The 18,052-nt window shown below is 39.8% G+C and overlaps 1 protein-coding gene, 1 long non-coding RNA gene and 2 other non-coding genes across 4 annotated transcripts; 1 reads left to right on the forward strand and 3 right to left on the reverse strand.

Annotated features, from left to right (window-relative positions):
* Nucleotides 1-122: 122 nt before the first annotated feature.
* On the reverse strand, nt 123-6,153 carry LOC148127005 (uncharacterized). The gene is made up of 2 exons (XR_015741810.1): nt 5,941-6,153; nt 123-365 (listed from the first exon to the last, which is right to left on the reverse strand). It is a non-coding gene; the product is annotated as an uncharacterized LOC148127005 (long non-coding RNA).
* On the reverse strand, nt 277-349 carry TRNAR-UCG (transfer RNA arginine (anticodon UCG)). Its single transcript has one exon. It is a non-coding gene; the product is annotated as a tRNA-Arg (tRNA).
* Nucleotides 6,154-8,004: 1,851 nt separating the features above from the next.
* TRNAR-CCU (transfer RNA arginine (anticodon CCU)) lies at nt 8,005-8,077 on the forward strand. The gene has a single exon. It is a non-coding gene; the product is annotated as a tRNA-Arg (tRNA).
* A 2,581-nt stretch (nt 8,078-10,658) lies between these two features.
* MRPL58 (mitochondrial ribosomal protein L58) lies at nt 10,659-16,090 on the reverse strand. The gene is made up of 6 exons (XM_026701950.2): nt 15,863-16,090; nt 15,483-15,519; nt 14,227-14,286; nt 13,891-13,973; nt 12,813-12,982; nt 10,659-10,855 (listed from the first exon to the last, which is right to left on the reverse strand). Exons 1-6 carry the CDS (start codon nt 16,049-16,051, stop codon nt 10,771-10,773), a joined length of 624 nt encoding a protein of 207 aa, XP_026557735.1. The 5' UTR covers nt 16,052-16,090; the 3' UTR covers nt 10,659-10,770.
* Nucleotides 16,091-18,052: the final 1,962 nt, after the last annotated feature.

Raw genomic sequence — 18,052 nt, forward strand, 5'->3', positions numbered from 1 at the left:
TTTTTGCAGATGCTTCCCGTCCATTTTCTTTTGCAAGAAAAACAAATAAGCTTTAAATAGGCTAAAAATAAAATGACATAGTGTGTTATGATTTTGTTCTTCGTTCACTATTCGGTTCCATATTTTTGATACATATTGTTCGCTGCATAAAACCAAACACAGTGCTGAGACGGGGAATGATTTTTTATTTCGCGTATTGTTGGGAGTTTCAGCTGGTGCAAAGCAATTCTATCTTTTAACTTTAGTTGTAGATCTATTGTCAACAACTAAAATAAACGACCACGAAGGGACTCGAACCCTCAATCTTCTGATCCGAAGTCAGACGCCTTATCCATTAGGCCACGCGGTCACCTATGGATAAAGTCCTGTGTTGTAAACAGAAGGTTATAGCATAGATGGTTACAGTCATTCTGTTAAGAAATTAATTCTGATATTAATATTATTTTACTCTTGCTGACTTCTGCTTAAGATGAATATTTATTCTTCTAAAACACTGTTTGCACTTCTGCAGCTTTTTTTTGCAGACCAAGCATCCTGAGCTGTTGGTTTTCATTCCTCATAAAGTGTATGAAGCAATACTAGCACTGGTAATATTAATAACAATCAACAAGACTCTCGAGCAATTTGACCCGCAAATCGACCGTTTTCTTTTTAGAAAATACCTTCATGGGAATGTACAATTTATTCATAAATGATGGGACATCTACTAAGTTATGTACAGACAATGCTTCCCAAAACAGATTGCAGATCTATCAAAGAGACGGAAATTCTTAGTGATGGGCGGGCTGTTCTTTGATCACCTCCTAATAAGCTGCTCACGGCCTCAGTGGTATTTTTTTAAAAACATTTGTTACTTATTTTTAAAATAATGATAAAAAACCAGCAAAATAGCAATATATTCATTGTCAAGGAAATAAAAATCGCACAGAAAATGCTTTTTAAAGTGAAAAATATAACAAAGAAAAGTATAATATATTATTTAAACAAAATTGTAACCTATAAATAATTACAATTCTCTCTCTCTCTTTCTATATCTATCTATCTATCTATCTATCTATCTATCTATCTATCTATCTATCTATATAGTTATCTAATGAATTTTTATTCACAAACATACACATGAATAATACAGATATGTATTCTAATTCATATTCTAATACATATATATCATAATTAAAAAACTACTATATTTGTATGGACAAATATAATGAAATATGGGACTCATTTTTACAAAATATGATACGTTTAAAAACAGAAAGCAAATCAGTAGTTAAGTGGACATCAATAGATGACATCAAATCCACAGCAGGAAGATGCCTTGTTACCCATTCCAGGAACAAATGGATGGATGGTTCATCCCTTGCCCTTGCAGTCTTTTTTATCACTTGTTCCACTTTTGAGGTTTTCCTGGTTCTTTCATGTCTTCTCTGGCAACTTTTATTGACATCAGGTTGGGCCAAGGACCTGCTCCATTCCTATTGGCTACTGGAGATTGCTATGACTACATTTCCATCATGCGTCACTTTTCAGGACCAGCTATCTATTTTAGGGCCAAAGAAACACCTCCTCAACGTCTCTTGCTAATTCTGCCTACTAGGATGGGGGGGAGAGAAGCAGGTGTGGATGGGGCGGGGGGGGGAAGGTGGCTCTTTGCCAGAGAGTTATCCCTTTGAGGTGTTCTGTGGAATTGGAGATTTTTAGCCACCCCTCCATACAGGTAAATCTGTACATCTGGCCTTGATAGCTGACCTTACAGCAACACCATCAGTGGTGATGGTGGCTGCAATTCTGTATGCCTATCCAGTGGTCTTTTGGAAGCTGTACAAGAAATAAGAAAAGGGTCTTCTGCTGTCAGTGCCAGATACTGTTTTGAGAAGACTGATAGATTTTCTGCCCTCATTTCTCCAACCCAATCTGTTGTCTCATCTCACCCCACCCTTCCCTTTTCTTCCCATCCCATCCCCTCTTCTTCTTTCTGTTAGCTGAAGACCTCTCCTGCCCCACCCCACTCTATGGGGAAAGAGAAGTGAGGCAGAATTATCTTTTTATCTCATGGTAATGCTGCCCACCAAGACAAAAGGGGGACCAATTCTTCTGCTGACTGTTCTCCATCTACAGCAGGGGTCTCAAACTCAAGGTCCGTGGGCCAGATCCGGCCTGCAGGGTGCTTAGGTCTGGGCCTGGAGCTGCCCTGGAAACAGTGAAGGACCAGCCCAAGGTGCCTCTCGCAGCAAAATCGGAGCTCAGCAAAAACATGTGCCCCTCTTGAGCTCCATTTTTGCTGGCAAGGGGGTTGCAGGAGGCCGTCACAGCCAAAAACAGAGCTCAGGAGCCCGTTTTCACTGGCAGAGTTCTCAGGCCACCACAGGCGCCCCTGACAGGAGTGATGTCAAGCTGGCCACGCCTACCCTGGCTATACCCTTCCCAGATCAAATGCAATCCTGATGCGGCCATCAATGAAATAGAGTTTAACACCCCTGATCTACAGAGCCACCATTCTGTGGGGTGGAGATGGAAGAGCAGAAGGTCCCTTTCCCCTCCTTCTCTCCTGCTCTGCTTCTCTGGCAACAGAAGGGAAAGAGTAGATACAGGCATGGGGCCTCTGGTTCCTGTTGTCTGATCCCATGGAGTGGTCATTCGGTGGGATCAGAGGACCAAGAGCAGAGCTCTCTTCTATCCTCAAGAATTGGCACCAGTGGAGGCGTTCTCCAACCTGCCCTTTTCTTACAACTTTTCTCACGCAGACGGAACCCTTATTCTACACCTTATGGCTGAAGCAGAACAGTGATTGGAGGTGCAGGCAGCACATCATACTTCCCTGCTGCTCTTCCACAGGAAAACAACACTTTGATGCTCCTAGACAGAAGGTCCTTTAACTCCTTTATATGCTGAGAAAGAGATTCTGCCATGTCTAGTTGGGCTAGGAAAATGTCAGGCATATTGTGCTGACAACTTCTTCCCTTAGAGTGTGGAAGAAGGCACAAGAGATTCAGAGAATCCTTGTCCCGATATTAATCAATACTGAATATAATTTGGGGAAATAGAAGTAGCAGGAGAAGTGGGAGAAAGTGACCGTGTAATGCTAATGTTCTTAATTTTAAGGGAAAGAAAATTAAGTGTAATCAAATATATCTTGGACTAAAGCGGTGGATTATGCATTAAGTCCCAATAATCAAAAAAAACCCTGTAGGATCTGAGGACAAGAGCACTAAAAAGATGTTCCAGATGGATAGAAGAACCCAAAGAATGAGATACTGAAAGTGTTGTGGAGTGGCGGAATAACCTGAGGCAAACACAGACCTGCCCTTGACCTCCATATAAGCGGAATCCACTCTATTACAAATGCTGAAGTGGACACCTTGTTTAATGACTATGCTGATGTGTTCAGCGAGGGGCTGGGCTATTATTTAGGAACCACAATATCTTTCAACTTGGATCCTCAGGCAGTACCAATCTGTTTAAAGCCTCGAAGGGTACCTTTTGCAATCCGCCCCAAATTAGACATAGAGCTTGACAAATTAATTAAACAAGGTGTATTAGAGCCTGTGGACTTCGCAAAATGAGAAACCCCAATAGTGACACCCCTGAAGAAAGACGGGAGCGTAAGAATCTGCGCGGATTGCAAGACGTCATTGAACAAATATTTACAAATCAGTGCCTATCCAGTCCCTGTTATCCAGCACCTACTACATTCTTTTGGAGCCAGGAACCATTTTCACTAAATTAGACATGTCACAGGCCTATCAACAGTTCCCTGTTGATGACACAGCCACTGAACTACAAACTATTGTAACGCACAGGGGTGCTTTCAAATGTAGGCGCCTCCAATTTGGCGTAAGTGTAGCCCCAGGAATTTTCCAATCCTTAATGGAAAGACTTCTTCAAGGATTACCGGGCGTAATTCCGTATTTTGATGACATTTTAATATCTGCCCCTGACAAGCCTCAGTTACTGCAAAGAGTCAGAGGAGTCCTCGATCGTTTCAGACAGCAGGGTCTTAAGTTAAAGAAAGACAAGTGCACTATTGCCACCCCACAGTTAAGAATTTTTGGGATACAGAATTGACGCCTCTGGTATTCACCCAATCAAATCCAAAGTAAGGGCTATTCACGAGGCACCCATGCCAACTAACAAAACTGAGCTCCAGGCTTTTTTAGGACTTCTTAACTTTTACGCTTCATTTTTGCCTCATAAAGCTTCTATTGAAGAGCCTCTGCACAGACTCTTGGACAAGCAATCCCCCTGGCACTGGGGACCTAGGGAAGCCCATGCCTTTCATGCTGTCAAATCACTACTTACATCCAATGCTGTCCTGATACAATTTAATGAACATTTACCTTTAATTTTAGCAGCAGATGCTTCTCCTTTTGGCATAGGTGCTGTTTTAAGTCGTAGACTGCCTAATGGTTCTGAGGCACCCATTGCCTTTTTCTCCAGCTGAGCACAACTACAGCCAAATTGACAAGGAGGCTTTGGCTGCAGTTGCTTCTGTCAAAAAATTCCATGAGTTTCTATATGGATACTATTTCGAGTTGATCACGGATCACAAGCCTCTGTTAGGCCTTCTGTCTGGCGAAAGACAAACTCCTCAGATTTTGTCTCCAAGAATGACCAGGTGGACCTTATTTCTGGCTGCCTATTCCTATACACTGGTTCATCGACCTGGCAAGAGTCTATGCCACAGTGATGCTCTTAGTTGCTGCCCCCTGCCTGTTCCTGTGGAGGATCATGCACCAACTAATGCTGTTTTCCAGATCAGCAATCTCAAACTTCCCATCACTGCCCTCGATATCGCTTCCCACTCTTCCAAGGACAAGGTAATCGCCCAAGTTCTTGACTGGGTGGGAACGGGGTGGCCAGCAATTCCTTATGCCCCCGAATTCATGCCTTTCAAAATTCGCCAGCAAGAACTATCTTCTTTGCAAGGCTGTTTACTTTGGGGAATGAGGGTAGTTATCCCTTTCAAGTTGCAAGAGTCAGTTTTAAAGGTCCTGCATGAGGGCCATCCTGGCTTTGTCAGGATGAAGGCCCTGGCTCGCAGTTATGTATGGTGGCCAGGCATGGATGCTCAGATTACAAGTTGGGTGAATGCTTCTCAGCCATGCCAAGCTACCAGACCTGCTCCACCGACATCCACTCCAGGCAGGTGGGAAGATTCTGTGGCCCCTTGGTCCCGGGTGCGTATTGATCTGGCTGGCCCCGTTCATGGGCGTACATTCCTGGTGATGGTTGATTCTTTTTCTAAATGGGTAGAACTGACCTTGATGACCACCACAACTTCAGAAGCTGTCACTGAGGCTCTATCAAGGATATTCGCTACCCATGGCCTCCCTGACACCATCGTGTCTGATAACGGCCCCCAGTTTACTTCCTGTGAGTTTGAGGTCTTCCAAGCCAACCTAGGAATAAGGCACGCACTTACAGCTCCTTTTCATCCTGCCAGTAATGGCCTGGCTGAAAGGGCAGTCAGATCAGTTAAGGAGGCCCTGGCAAGGTTTGGGCCTATAGATTGGCACTCTAGGCTCGCTAAGTATCTCCTGACCCAGCACACAACTCCCTGTGCCATCACTAATAGGTCTCTGGCTGAACTCCTCATGGGTAGACATCTGAGGACCACCCTAGACAGACTCCATCTGCATTATGCCCCAGTCACACCCCTAGGGTCAAAAAGCCAGGCAAGGGAGTTCGCTGAGAATGACCAGGTCTATGCCCGGAACTATGCGGGGCACCCTTTGTGGATGCCTGGGCAAATTGTGGCGGTAACTGGTCCTAAGTCTTACAGGGTCCAACTGCAAGATGGGCGCATCTGGCGCCACCATATCGATCAGCTTAGAAGGCGTTGGAGTGCATCTGCAGATGGCCCTCAAGATGTTCCTGCAACAGAGAAACTGCCGGCGCCCAAAGAAACGTCCCTCGGATCCGACAGGAATGTAAGCCTACCTGAACAGCCATCTGTCCCTCGCCCAAAAATGCCTGAAGCCGAGACGCCAGCTTCGTCGGCACCAGAAGTTGCCCAGCAAGCAGAAAAGTTCCTTCCAGCAGCAGCTTCGTCAGGACTTAGAAGATCTGTGCAAGCGCCCGAGTTATTTCAAGGACTATGCATGCTCTGTTCTGGGGGAATGGAGTGTGGTGTTCGGAAAAGACTGAGCTGAAGTCTTCACTCTGGTCTGTGTTTCCAGAGGGAACACGGACCACTTCTATTGGCTGATGCCGTTTGACAGCCGGCTATAAAAGGGAGCTGTCAAACGGCATCAGCCAATAGGAACGGTCTGTGTTCCCGCTGGAAACACGGACCAGAGTGAAGACTTCAGCTCAGTCTTTTCCAAACACCACAGAAAGCATAATTCTAAACAATTCCTGTTGAGGGAAAATGGAGGACAGCAAAACCATTATGGCTGCTCCCCCAACCCCCAATGAAGAACAATGAAGAACTAAAGACTTAAAAAAGGACATATTCAGGAAATGGAAAGAGAGCAGAGTACAGCCAACAACTCTATAACAGATGTCAGCAAAGTGGATGTTTAAAATGCTAGGGTTAGTGAAAGATAATAAGAATGAATCTCACTTCTTCAGATATTTCAAAAAGAAAAGAAAGAGCAAACATTCCATACCTGCTCAATGGATGGAGTAAAATGTTAAGCAGTAACTGTAGTGAACCAGTTGACAGGTCAGATAATACATGAGCATTGAATATGATAGCACTTTTCAAATATCTGAAAAAATACCACGCAGGAGAAGTTAAAATTTGTGTTTTTTTTCCTCCAAGAGTAGAAAGACAATGGATTTAAATTTCAAGAAAGTAGATTCTAGCTGAATGTTTGGGGGAAAAACTTCTAAAAGTAAGAGAAATTTAATAAGGCCGATGATGTCGAGGGGTGGTAGACTAGCTTTTTTAAAAAAAGTATTCATAGAAACATAGAAAACTGACAGCAGAAAAAGATCCAGTGGTTCACTGAGTCTATTCTTTCAGGGTTTTTTTGCTTGCTTGTTTTTTTTAAATTTATTTTAAACTATTTTTTTTTTTAAGTAAAAACAGTTCAGGGAGAGGTGACACAGATTTTGATTCCTGTTCCGGTCAGCTGGCTGGACCTGATAGCTAAATGTAAAGCTCTGGGAACTGTTTCCACAGCAGAACCTGTCAAAAGAATCTGAATGTTATATATAAATTATATATAAGCCAGCATTGTGATGCAGCTGCTGAAATAAGAAATGCCACCTTGCAGTGCGTATTCAGGGTTGTAGAATCCATATTACAGGGATTATTTGTTCCACTTTAATCTGGCTGGTTACCCCATTTAGAGCCATAGCTGTGTTTGGTTCTGGGCAACACTGTTCAAAAAAGGAGAGTGACAAATTGGAGCATATTCAGAAAAGGGTAACCAAGGTAATGATAAGTCTGAAAATATTAATTTGTTGCAGAACCTAGGGAATCCAATTTGAAAAGCTTTGATCTGTTGGATCCTGCAAAAAGCAGGGGGTTGGGCTAGATGGCCTTTAAGATGCCTTCAAAGTTTATAGAATTGGACGTCTTTAAGATATTTTATAATAATAAGTTTCAAACTTGGCAACTTTTAAGATGTGTGGACCATCTGCATCTTAAAGACATCCAATTCTATAAAGTGAATTGTCTGAGACTCCTTGTGATATCCTCTCTCACATCTCTAGTTTCCAGCAAGCTACAGATTTAGAGTTGTACTGTACAATTCTCATGAGCAACCAATTTGGCTATTCAGCCTGCAGGATAGGAATTCTTGAAACCCCACATGCTTGGAGAGCATTAAACTAAGGGAAAAAATGAGGATTATAATAGATTATACAGGCAACATTTAAATGTAAAAAAACAACAACCTCAGATAATAATATAAAAGAAATAAACCCACCCTGGACTCCAATTATCACTTGGTGTGAATGAAACAGGAAATAGAAATACCTAACCTAAAACTGAAGAATGAAGAGTCGGATATTACAGAGTTAAGTATAAACGTAAGCAGCTTTTTCTCGGAAGCCCCAGTGGCCTAATGGATAAGGCACTGGCCTCCTAAGCCAGGGATTGTGGGTTCGAGTCCCATCTGGGGTGGAAGGTTTACTTTTTTTAGGGTGGTGTTGCAGGTTTAAAATTTCTGTTTTCTCTTGCTATGAACATTTAAATTGCTCAGTTTTCCTTCCGTTGTTACGAGTATTTCTGCTGATTTCTTTACGTTAGCACGACTGTGACTTAACGTATAAGGCTGTTCTTCGACGCTACACCCGAAAAACGTGCCTAACATCTCATCGTTGTCATGCCGCAGGCTTTAAATCTGACCCTGACAATATTTAGTTACTTGCTCCAGATGGTTGAACGTATCAGTTTCGTAGCAGAATTGACTAAGCTTCCCGGCCTTTATGAAATACGGGCTTGTTGGATCAGAGTCATTTTTCATCGGAAAAAAATGGAGCTCTTTAGCCCCACCTAGTGGCAATTGTGTAAGTTCAAAGATGCTTTATCACTGGATGATTTTTTTCTTCTTTCTTTTTATTCTAGAAATGGATGATTTTTTTCTAACAAACAATAGAAATAGGCGTATTTAATAAATGCCCCTTGCAAGTACATCTTTACAAAAGATTTATGTGTTTTGCGTACTTTTAAATGACGGCTTTTGTTGAGGGGTGCTGCTATTTTCACTTATGTTTTGTTGCGTTTTGCTGTGGAAATACGTCAAACTACAATTTTCTCTATTTCAGTTTTGTTTGCAGATTCTGGAGATTCAAATTTACTCCTTTTATTGCATTTTACAATTATATTTTGTTCAACATTCTGGACCCCTCAAGATAATTTCTAAATAAAAAAGTATTTTGTCAGTATTTGTATGTAAAAATTAAATATTAAGGAACTGCCCCATTTATCCTCAACTTACTATGGGGCATTTGTGGAAAGGAAATATGTAATCTTTGCCAAGTTGTATTATTGATTTTAATTAATAAAAAGTATCAGGAGAAACCGAAGAACCTTATTGGGTCCTAGTTTCAGCAATATTTCCTTACCTAACCAGAGAAACACAGTAATCTTGCAAAAAGAAAACACACACACATGCACTACTGAATACAAGCAGATCACCAGAGGCAGGGACTGCTTAACATGGATGGGCTGGCAGGAGCCACTATGGAGCGAGGGGAAGCAAGGAGTGCTATGAAGTACAAAATCCCTGGGCTCTCATATCTGTAACAGTGCTTCTCAGGAGGAAAAGAACTGCAGGAGCGACTTACATGAACGACTTGTGAGGTTCCTTGCCTGCTTCCCCATTGACTTTCCTTGTGGGAACCTGGTAGGTAGATTGAAAATGATGGCCATGTGCAGTGGTGTATTAACCATTAAGCAGGCTAAGCACGTGCCCAAAGGGGCACCACAAAGTTGAGAATATGGCTTCGTTTGTACAGTGTGCACAAAGGAGGCGGGCACCAACATTTGTCAGTGCTTAGGGCACCAGTAAACCTTAATCCGCCACTGGTCATGTGACTGCAGCTGCCTATGGCAATGGAGCAAGGGTGTCAAACTCGATTTCATTGAGGGCCTCAGATTTGTTTGACCTCGTGGGGTGGACGTGCTCAGCATGACATCACTTGTGTTGGGGGGACACCTGTGGTGCCAGCAAAAACAGGCTCCTGAGCTCCATTTTTGGTTGCGACAGTCTCCTGCAACCCCCTGCCAGTGAAAACAGAGCTCGGGAAGGCTGTGCACAGCCCTCGCAAGCTCTGTTTTCACTGGCAGAGGCACCCAGGGCTGGTCCTTGGCTATTTCCAAGGCAGCCCCAGGGGCCAGTTCTAAGCAACCTGGGCTGGATGCGGCCACCAGGTCTTGAGTTTGACACCTCTGCAATGGAGCAATGCTGAAGCAGACACAACTTACCAAATTTCAATCCCATAGAAGTTATGGGTCCTGTATTTTTAACTTTTTAAAGTTAGTCCATTTGAAGTATGTTGATTCAAAAATGATTGCCGTTTCACCAATTGAAGGTTACAAACAGACCAACGGGAGAGTTTTAGTGATATATAGATATGTGAATAGCTCTTCCAATTAGGCATGGTAGAACAAGTGTATAAGGTAGCAAGTGCTGGTTTTCTGAACTTCCTCCCTCCCTTCCCAGACAAGACGACTTGAGATCACCCACAAATGCTACAGACAACTGCTGCCAATGAAGAGACAAGACAGATATCTCTGGTGGGTGTAGAGTTCCTGAGAGGTCTACGGTTGCTATCTAAACATTATTCAATGTTTAGATTATTCGAATTTTCAATGCAATGGCACTGAAAAAAATGACTTATGATAGTTTTTCACATGATCATTGCAGTCACATGATCAAAATTCAGGTGTTTGGCAATTGACTCACAAGTTGCAGTGTCCCAGGGTTGAGTAATCAACTTTTGCTACCTCCTGACAAGTTAAGTCCATGGGGAAGTCAGGTTCACTTAACAACCGTGTTCTTAACAAATATAGCGATTCACTTAGCAATTGTGGCAAGAAAGGTTGTAAAATGAGGAAAAACTCACTTAACAACTGTTTTGCTTAGCAACAGAAATTTTGGGCTCCATTGTGGTTGTAAGTCGAGGACTACCTGTATCTTCTGCCACCATTACTAATATTATAGAGGTAATTAAACATTTGTTCCTATTTCAAGGGCAAATTTTGATGATACAGTTTTTTTTATTTTAATGTAAAGAACACAAGTAGTTTCTCTTTTCCATCTAGGAAATAAAAGAGTCCAAGGAATATGTTCTTGCATTATTTAGAGATGTTCAGTCATAGTCCACTTGTCTACTTTGCTTCAAAGAAGATCGTGCTTTTTTTTGTCGGAGGCGTTCTCTATTCATCTTCTCCACCCTAAACCCAAACAGATGTAGAAAATGACATTTAAGTGGTTGTAAATTAATTCTGGATTCTTACCCTTCTTCTAGACGAAATGTTCATAAAATAATATTGTAATGGCCAGAGCTGATTCCATCAGATGGATTATGAAGAGTTTCTCTCCTTTTCCCAGAAACCTCTAGCACAGTACTTTGTAGCACTTTGGCTGTGACTGTTTACTTGGGTAGGGGATGCCATTTTTGCTAACTGTGGGGCATGAGATATAGAAATCCCACAGCCTATACCCATGATGGCTAACCGATGGCACGTGCTGGAAGTGGCACGCAGAGCCATTTCTGCTGGCACGCAAGCCGTCGCCCAGAACAGATCCATTGCACACGTGCATGCCCCCCGCCAGCCGATTGTTGGGTATCTGCTGTGTGTGAGCGGGGCACACACGGGAGATGTGCATGCACCCACGGGGGGGCGTGCACAGGGGGTCCACACCGAGGGGGGTCACACACGCATGGGCAGGGGGACGGGGGTCATGCACACATTGCATTATGGGTGCAGGCACATGTGCGCATGCTCACACACACACTTGCAGCATGCGACGACAAAATGGTTAGCCATCACTGGCCTATACTGACCAATCAGTATATGTTTTACCACATAGAAATATGTGGTAAAAAACCTAAAATCTTTAACTCTACATTCCTTCAAGAAGCAGGAACTTTAGAGGCATATAAGGGAAAATCCACCTTTTTCTTGGTCGTTACAAACACACATTAAAAGAACATAACAATTTACAAGTAAATTAAACTTCAAGAAAGAAAGCCAAAATCAAGCAAGAGGGAGATGCTGAATTAACTGTTAATCTTGATTCAACTGAAGTGAGCAAGTTAGTGAATGGTGGAAATAAATGTTTGCCCATTCATTACAAAGGCTAATTTTATAAAACTTTAGTGAAGTGCTATGTTGTCAAGTTTTATTGGTTTTAAAAGTCCCAAAAATAATTTGAATTCTCCTGCTCCCAGCAAGAGCCACATCCATGTTTTATACAAGTATAAATTACCAGAAGAAAGCAAAGGGAATATATTTTTATGTTTGATTTGGGGAGAACTTTTTACTGGCATTAGTGAAGAAGATTCTTCAAATTCAAATGGCAATTCTGGAAAAGATGCAGCAGTGACTTGCTTATATTTATCACTCTGCAATTTTTATAATGTATTTTAAAATTAAATCATCTTAAATGCAAAAAAGCTTTTAACTGTGGCTAGCTTTCCAAAAAAGATTTTCGGAGAAACATCTCTCATTTCTATCAGAAATTGTGTATGTGTTCTTTTCTCAAGATCGAAAATAGAGATTATTCATGAACGGGGTTGTTTATGTCAGTATACTAAAACTAGCTGTTAAGGCACATTTGTTGAACAAGCTATCAGGATGTGGCCCACATATAAGGCTAACATATAAAAGTTTACAAAATGAAAAAAGCTTTCATATTTTGTTTCATATTTCACTTTTATATTTAGTTAAAACAAGGCAAATCACTTTATGGCTTATTTTGATGTGTGGACAATATCACATTTATACAATCTGAATATAATTGGCAGACTTGCTTGTTTTAACAATATCTATCTATGTTAATCAGTGTTTTAAAGGTAGAATGTTCGTGTTAATCCATGATGTGCCATCCAAAATTAACAAATGTTGTCTTTGCTTCTCTAACTGAAATTAAGAAAAGTGAAAAACTAGACTCTTATTTATTATGATATATTAAACTATAAGTACTCAGTGACACCACAAATCTTTTCTTAAAATGTTTAATGTGATAATTATACTAAATAATGAGAGAGTAGTAGTTCTTGTCTTAATTACAAATGGCTCCATCTTGGCCTAAGGGAGCATCAACTGAGAATTCTGGTGTATATACATCATGTTGTGTCCAAAGGAATTCTAATTAAGTCACCTGTTAGTTTTGTCTCAGATTTACCTTTTTCTGATCATCTCAGCAGTTTCTTCAGATATAACATGAGGATTCACAGTGGATTCTGCAATCATGTTCCTGATCTTTTGTAAGCATTCTGCCAAATTCCTCATCTGATAGCGACTCACTTCAGAAGTGATTATTAGCTCTCCCAATTTATTGATCTTCTGTTTTTGCTGGGAAATAAAACATTTTATTATTTATTGCATTTATTTTGCACATTCCCAAACCTCTATCTCCTTCAAAGAGGGAGCATATTTATATAATTTTCTATTCTCTGGAAAATAAAACAGATTTCTATTATCAAAATATGATTTTTAAAGTCACCATGTAAACTGTAGTGGTTAAAATTATATAATGTTACACAATAATGAAGATTTTATGATCCCACTAAGCCAAAATCAAGCAAACCATATTAAGGGTTAAAGTAAAGTATGAAATCAAGCACTCCTATATTTGTGGACAAAATATATTTTTGTCTTAGTAACAAATAATTCATCTCGTTTGAAAACTGGGGATTAGACCTTCTTATTTAGAAATCTTTTGCCCCAGTACCTGAAACCACTTAAAGCAGCTGATATTGGGATGACCTGTCTGCTAAATTGTAGGAAGCCACTCATTCTTTGAGATAAAGGAAATAGATGTAATACAATTTTGCATATAACCTCATATTTTTACATAATCTTGAGTTTTTGAACTAAAGAAATAAGTAAAATGTTTCTAATAAACAATCATATAAAGAATATGACTGAATTATCAGCCATTGGCCTAGTAAATGACTCCTATTTTCAGTGGTCCCTAGCATCATGTCTTTTACCAGGCTTTTATTTATTATGTCAGAGTTCTTGTAAAAAAAATAATTTAAATCTCATAATGGTATAAAGCAATTTTTAAGATCCATCTTCTGATGTTATATATTTATAGACTTATATTTTGTTACACAACCTAAATGGGTCCCTCTGGATGGTCTATATTTTTTGTGTAGGAAATCTTGTGCCATATTTTTTACAGGAACTTGGTAAACTAAGTGTATGCTACTTTAACAAATCTATCTCAAAAAGGGAAAATAAATTTTGAGAATTACCAGCACTGCCATTTTTTGTCGCACTTCTTCGGAGATCCAATCTGCTGATGCCAAATGGAATCGGACTTCCGCTTTTGAATTCACTGGGTGTGAAAAGAAGAAATAAATAACTACTCTGCAGGGTAAAGAGTTATGCAGCTTGGAAGGGCCTACCTTTTCCTCCCAATTTATTGATAAGTGTGCTGCTCATGAACACTTGATTTTATTTGTCAAATTTCTAGGCTGCCCAACTCCAAAACCCATACCTTAATTTATTATAGGAAGTCTCATTAATGTCAATGGGATTTGTTCTCAAGTAATACATGCATATGTAGTCAGACTTTCTTTTTTTTTTACCTTTATTCACATTCTGGCCTCCTGGGCCACTGCTCCGTGAATAGGAAACAGACAAACGATCTGGAAATCCAAAAATGAAAGCATAAAAAAGGATTGAAAAGATATCCATTTATGCTCTAAGTAGAATGTAGAAATAGAATGAGTTAACAAATACAGGTAATCTTCAATTTATGCCTACATCTGAGTCCAAAATTTATGTTGCTAAATGAGAAATTGGTTAAATCAGTTTTGCCCCATTTTACAACTTTTCTTGCTACATTTGTTAAGTGAACCACTGCAATTGTTAAATTAGTAACAGTTGTTAAGTGAATCTTGTTTACCCATTGACTTTGCTTGTTGGAAGGTTGCAAAAGGTGACCACATCACCCTAGGATACTGCAACCATCATAAATGTGAATCAAAGGAAAGTCAAGGCATTTTGCTTATTTACACCTGAATGTAAATTGTGTGACCATGGGGATGCTATAACAGTCATAAGTGTGAAAAATGGTCATAAGTCACTTGTAATTTTGAACAGTCACTAAGTGAACTGTTGTAAGTTGAGGAGTTCCTGTATTAGCACGTGGAAAAAACTATTAAGAATAGAGTCTCTTAAAATACAATATTGCCCCTAAAGCCATTTTAGGAATATCACAATTAAAAATAGTTCTTCTTTTACTAAAGGATTTTTTTTGTTACTGTTTTTTAAAAAATAATTTTATTAAGAATTTTTGAAAGATTAAAAACTAACAGAAATGAATATAGATTAAATAAAAGAAATAGAAAAAAAAAGAAAAGAGTTCAAGTGTAAAAGTAAGAAAGTCCATTAGGGGTTTCCAGCCAGCAATAAACATGTCTTTTCTCTGATCAAATAAGTAAATTTAGCCATCTCAGCAAATTCCAACATCATCATTATTATCATCATCATCAATTTTATTATCACCATCCATTCCTCCACTGTGGGTAGAGTCAAGTTGTTTCATCTTTATATTATTTATTTAAAAAATATATTGCTATCTACTCACACATGGCAAGTCAAGGCATTGACCCTTCTGTGCAATAACATTGACCCTTCTATGCTTTCTAAAAAAATATTCTGATTTTCAGTATATGCCAATATACATTTACTGGTAATCAAAAATAAATTCCATTAAGTTGAATGGTATTTTTTGGGACTAAATTTACACTTATCTATAAAGCAGATAAAACATAGATAAAATACATTAAGGAAATCTCTCTAGGAAAGTCAAGGCATTTTGCTTATGTTCTGGACTCACCCACAGGAATCTCTGGAATTGTCTGGCTTGCCAAATCCTGGAACACAGAAATGCATATGTCGAGTACCTCAAATTATTACAGTTGCAAGTATTTTGTAACAAATTCGTCCTATTAAAACAGAAGTAATACAAAAGTAGTACATTTGAAATAAGACCACATGCAGAGCCTGTATGGAATACATATAAGCACCAGAGTCCTAAGCCACATGTATTATTTTATTTCTCCTATTTTTTATTTACTATGTTTGCTCCTCTCACCAAATTCCAGAGCAATGCATACACGATCAGATTATATTCTAAGTTAATTGCTGCCAACCTGGAGCTCTCAAATATGTTGGACTGTTAAATAAACATTTCCCTTCGGACTTCCGAAACCCAACCTTTGCGGTGTCGGCTTCCTTTTCCTGTGGCTGATAGAGTTGGTCCAAACTGTATGCACTTCGGAATTGGGAACCGAAGGCCGGACGACCAGAAGCTAAACCTCGAAGCGGAATTTTCCTAGATGTCTCCCAGAAAAGTAGCCACGGCTCCGGCATTCGCCGAAAGCAGCACAGCGAGTGTGCCGCCATCTTTAGGTGTAGCGGTCGCTTCAATAACGAAGCCCGCTGGAATCGGCTTCCTGTCACCGGCGTTCCGTGAAAATATTGTTCCGGGGTGGGGATGTTATTGGGGTCAACGAGTATTACTTATTTGCTTAGGAATATTTACACTTTCGCTCAGAACCATTAAATGTTTGGCTCAGTAGAAATGCTTACGAGGGGGACTGCATTTTTGTGCTTTTAAGTATTGGTTCCTAATAATGTTTCCACGTAAGCATAATTCTTAGCAAAACAGCAGAGGACCGAGCTGCAAATTACATTAACATAAGAGGCTGAATCTAGATCGGATTTCAGATGCCACGGGATTAAGGTTACAAAAAGATTTACAAGAGAGTAATACACAAGCAAAAAAAAAATAAATACATTAATTAACGAGCCAGCGTAGAGTTTTAATTTATTATATTTGCTTATTAATTAAAAACACTGCCGTAGTGAGTTTGGTTGATCATTAAATTCCCATTTCTCTAAAAGCAGACTAGACACCTAGAATGGTTTATCATTTCAGTGGGATCTTTGTGGGATTCAAAGGCATTGCTGCAAATAAATGCAACGCTAGAGGCTATACTTTGGTGTAGGTTATCAGAATCTCCTCTCCCTCCCCGTTTTTTTTTTGTTTGCTAAAAGAATCTTTAAAAGAAATGAGGTGAACAGAAATCAAAGAAAGTAGTTAAAGGTACTGATCCATCTTGCCCACTCCTGACATAATGTTATACCAGTGTTTTTCAGTAAAAGAAAATATATTCCAATGTATTAATGAAAGGGTTATTCGAAATCAGTATCATAAGACTGAGTGCTTTAAAATAGAAGCCAGCCAGATTTATGCAATTGTGTATTAATAGTACAATTTCAGAGGATGTTCTAAATAAATAAAGATATGCTAGAAGTTTAGAATTAGGTCTACTGAATTCAATAGTATATTCCCAGGTACACTAAAGCAATGAAGATTAATGGTTCTTTTATATATTCCCTTTTGAATGGAGATTTCTAGAGTGCAAACATCATGTGAGATATGCATATTTTAACATGTTTAGCACAAGACTACATTCAACCAAAAAGCCTAATGATTTATGTCATATTTTTCCAAATATGTTTTGTCCAGTCCTACTTTATAGAATATGCCAGTGTTACAGCCTAGCTCCCTTATCTAGTGCTTCATGCAGCTTATGTTTTCACTGCACCATATACTTTATTGATCAGAGACATATAGGTCACTGAGGCTTTAAATAGGGCAAAGAGGGAAAGGGTTTTTAATGAGTGCTATAGCATCTTCCTTCCTCCCAATTCTGTTAAACTTGTAATATTGTTCTAGTAGCTATACTATTAACAATGGTGGCCTTTGGCTCCTCGAACAAAGTAAATAATACATTTTTAAAGGTAGTAGGATGAGGCAGGAATTATTCTGCTCTTAAGAGGACAAAAATAGGGGTTGCTTTGGCAGAGGGCACAGAACATGTGTGCTGAGGATTTTGGCAGCAACATTGTGAAAAAGTGACATACTGCAAAAATTTTGAGGCATATTCTGAACAATCAATCTATTCAATCTTTCCAGATCCCAACCAAATTGAAGGTGCTGGATTTTTAATTTTTTTTTGCTGCTTTTACAGATTGTCCTATGAGAATTTAGCTCTTCCAAGTACAGGTAGCCCTCGACTTATGACCACAATTGAGCCCAAGCTTTTTGTTGCTAAATGAAACTGTTATGTCTTGGGAACCGGTTGGGGCTCCAACCGGGTCCGTTCTTTAAGTAGGTTCAACAACCGTTCCTATTGGCTGGCGCCGTTTGACAGCCGGCTATATAAAGCCGGCTGTCAAGCCAAGCCAGCCATTGTTCGCTAGCTAGTCTGCCCGTTGGCTGGCAGACGAGACAACCACTGTTCCTTCAATAAACTTGTTAATTGCATGCCCTGGTCTACGCCTCTCCTTCCTTTCGAAATACAACACTGGCGACGAAGGTGGGATGTGAAGGCTAGC

Source organism: Pseudonaja textilis, chromosome 2, assembly GCF_049901715.1.
Source record: "Pseudonaja textilis isolate UNSWEBS1 chromosome 2, rPseTex1.2, whole genome shotgun sequence".
Taxonomy (NCBI): domain Eukaryota; kingdom Metazoa; phylum Chordata; class Lepidosauria; order Squamata; family Elapidae; genus Pseudonaja; species Pseudonaja textilis.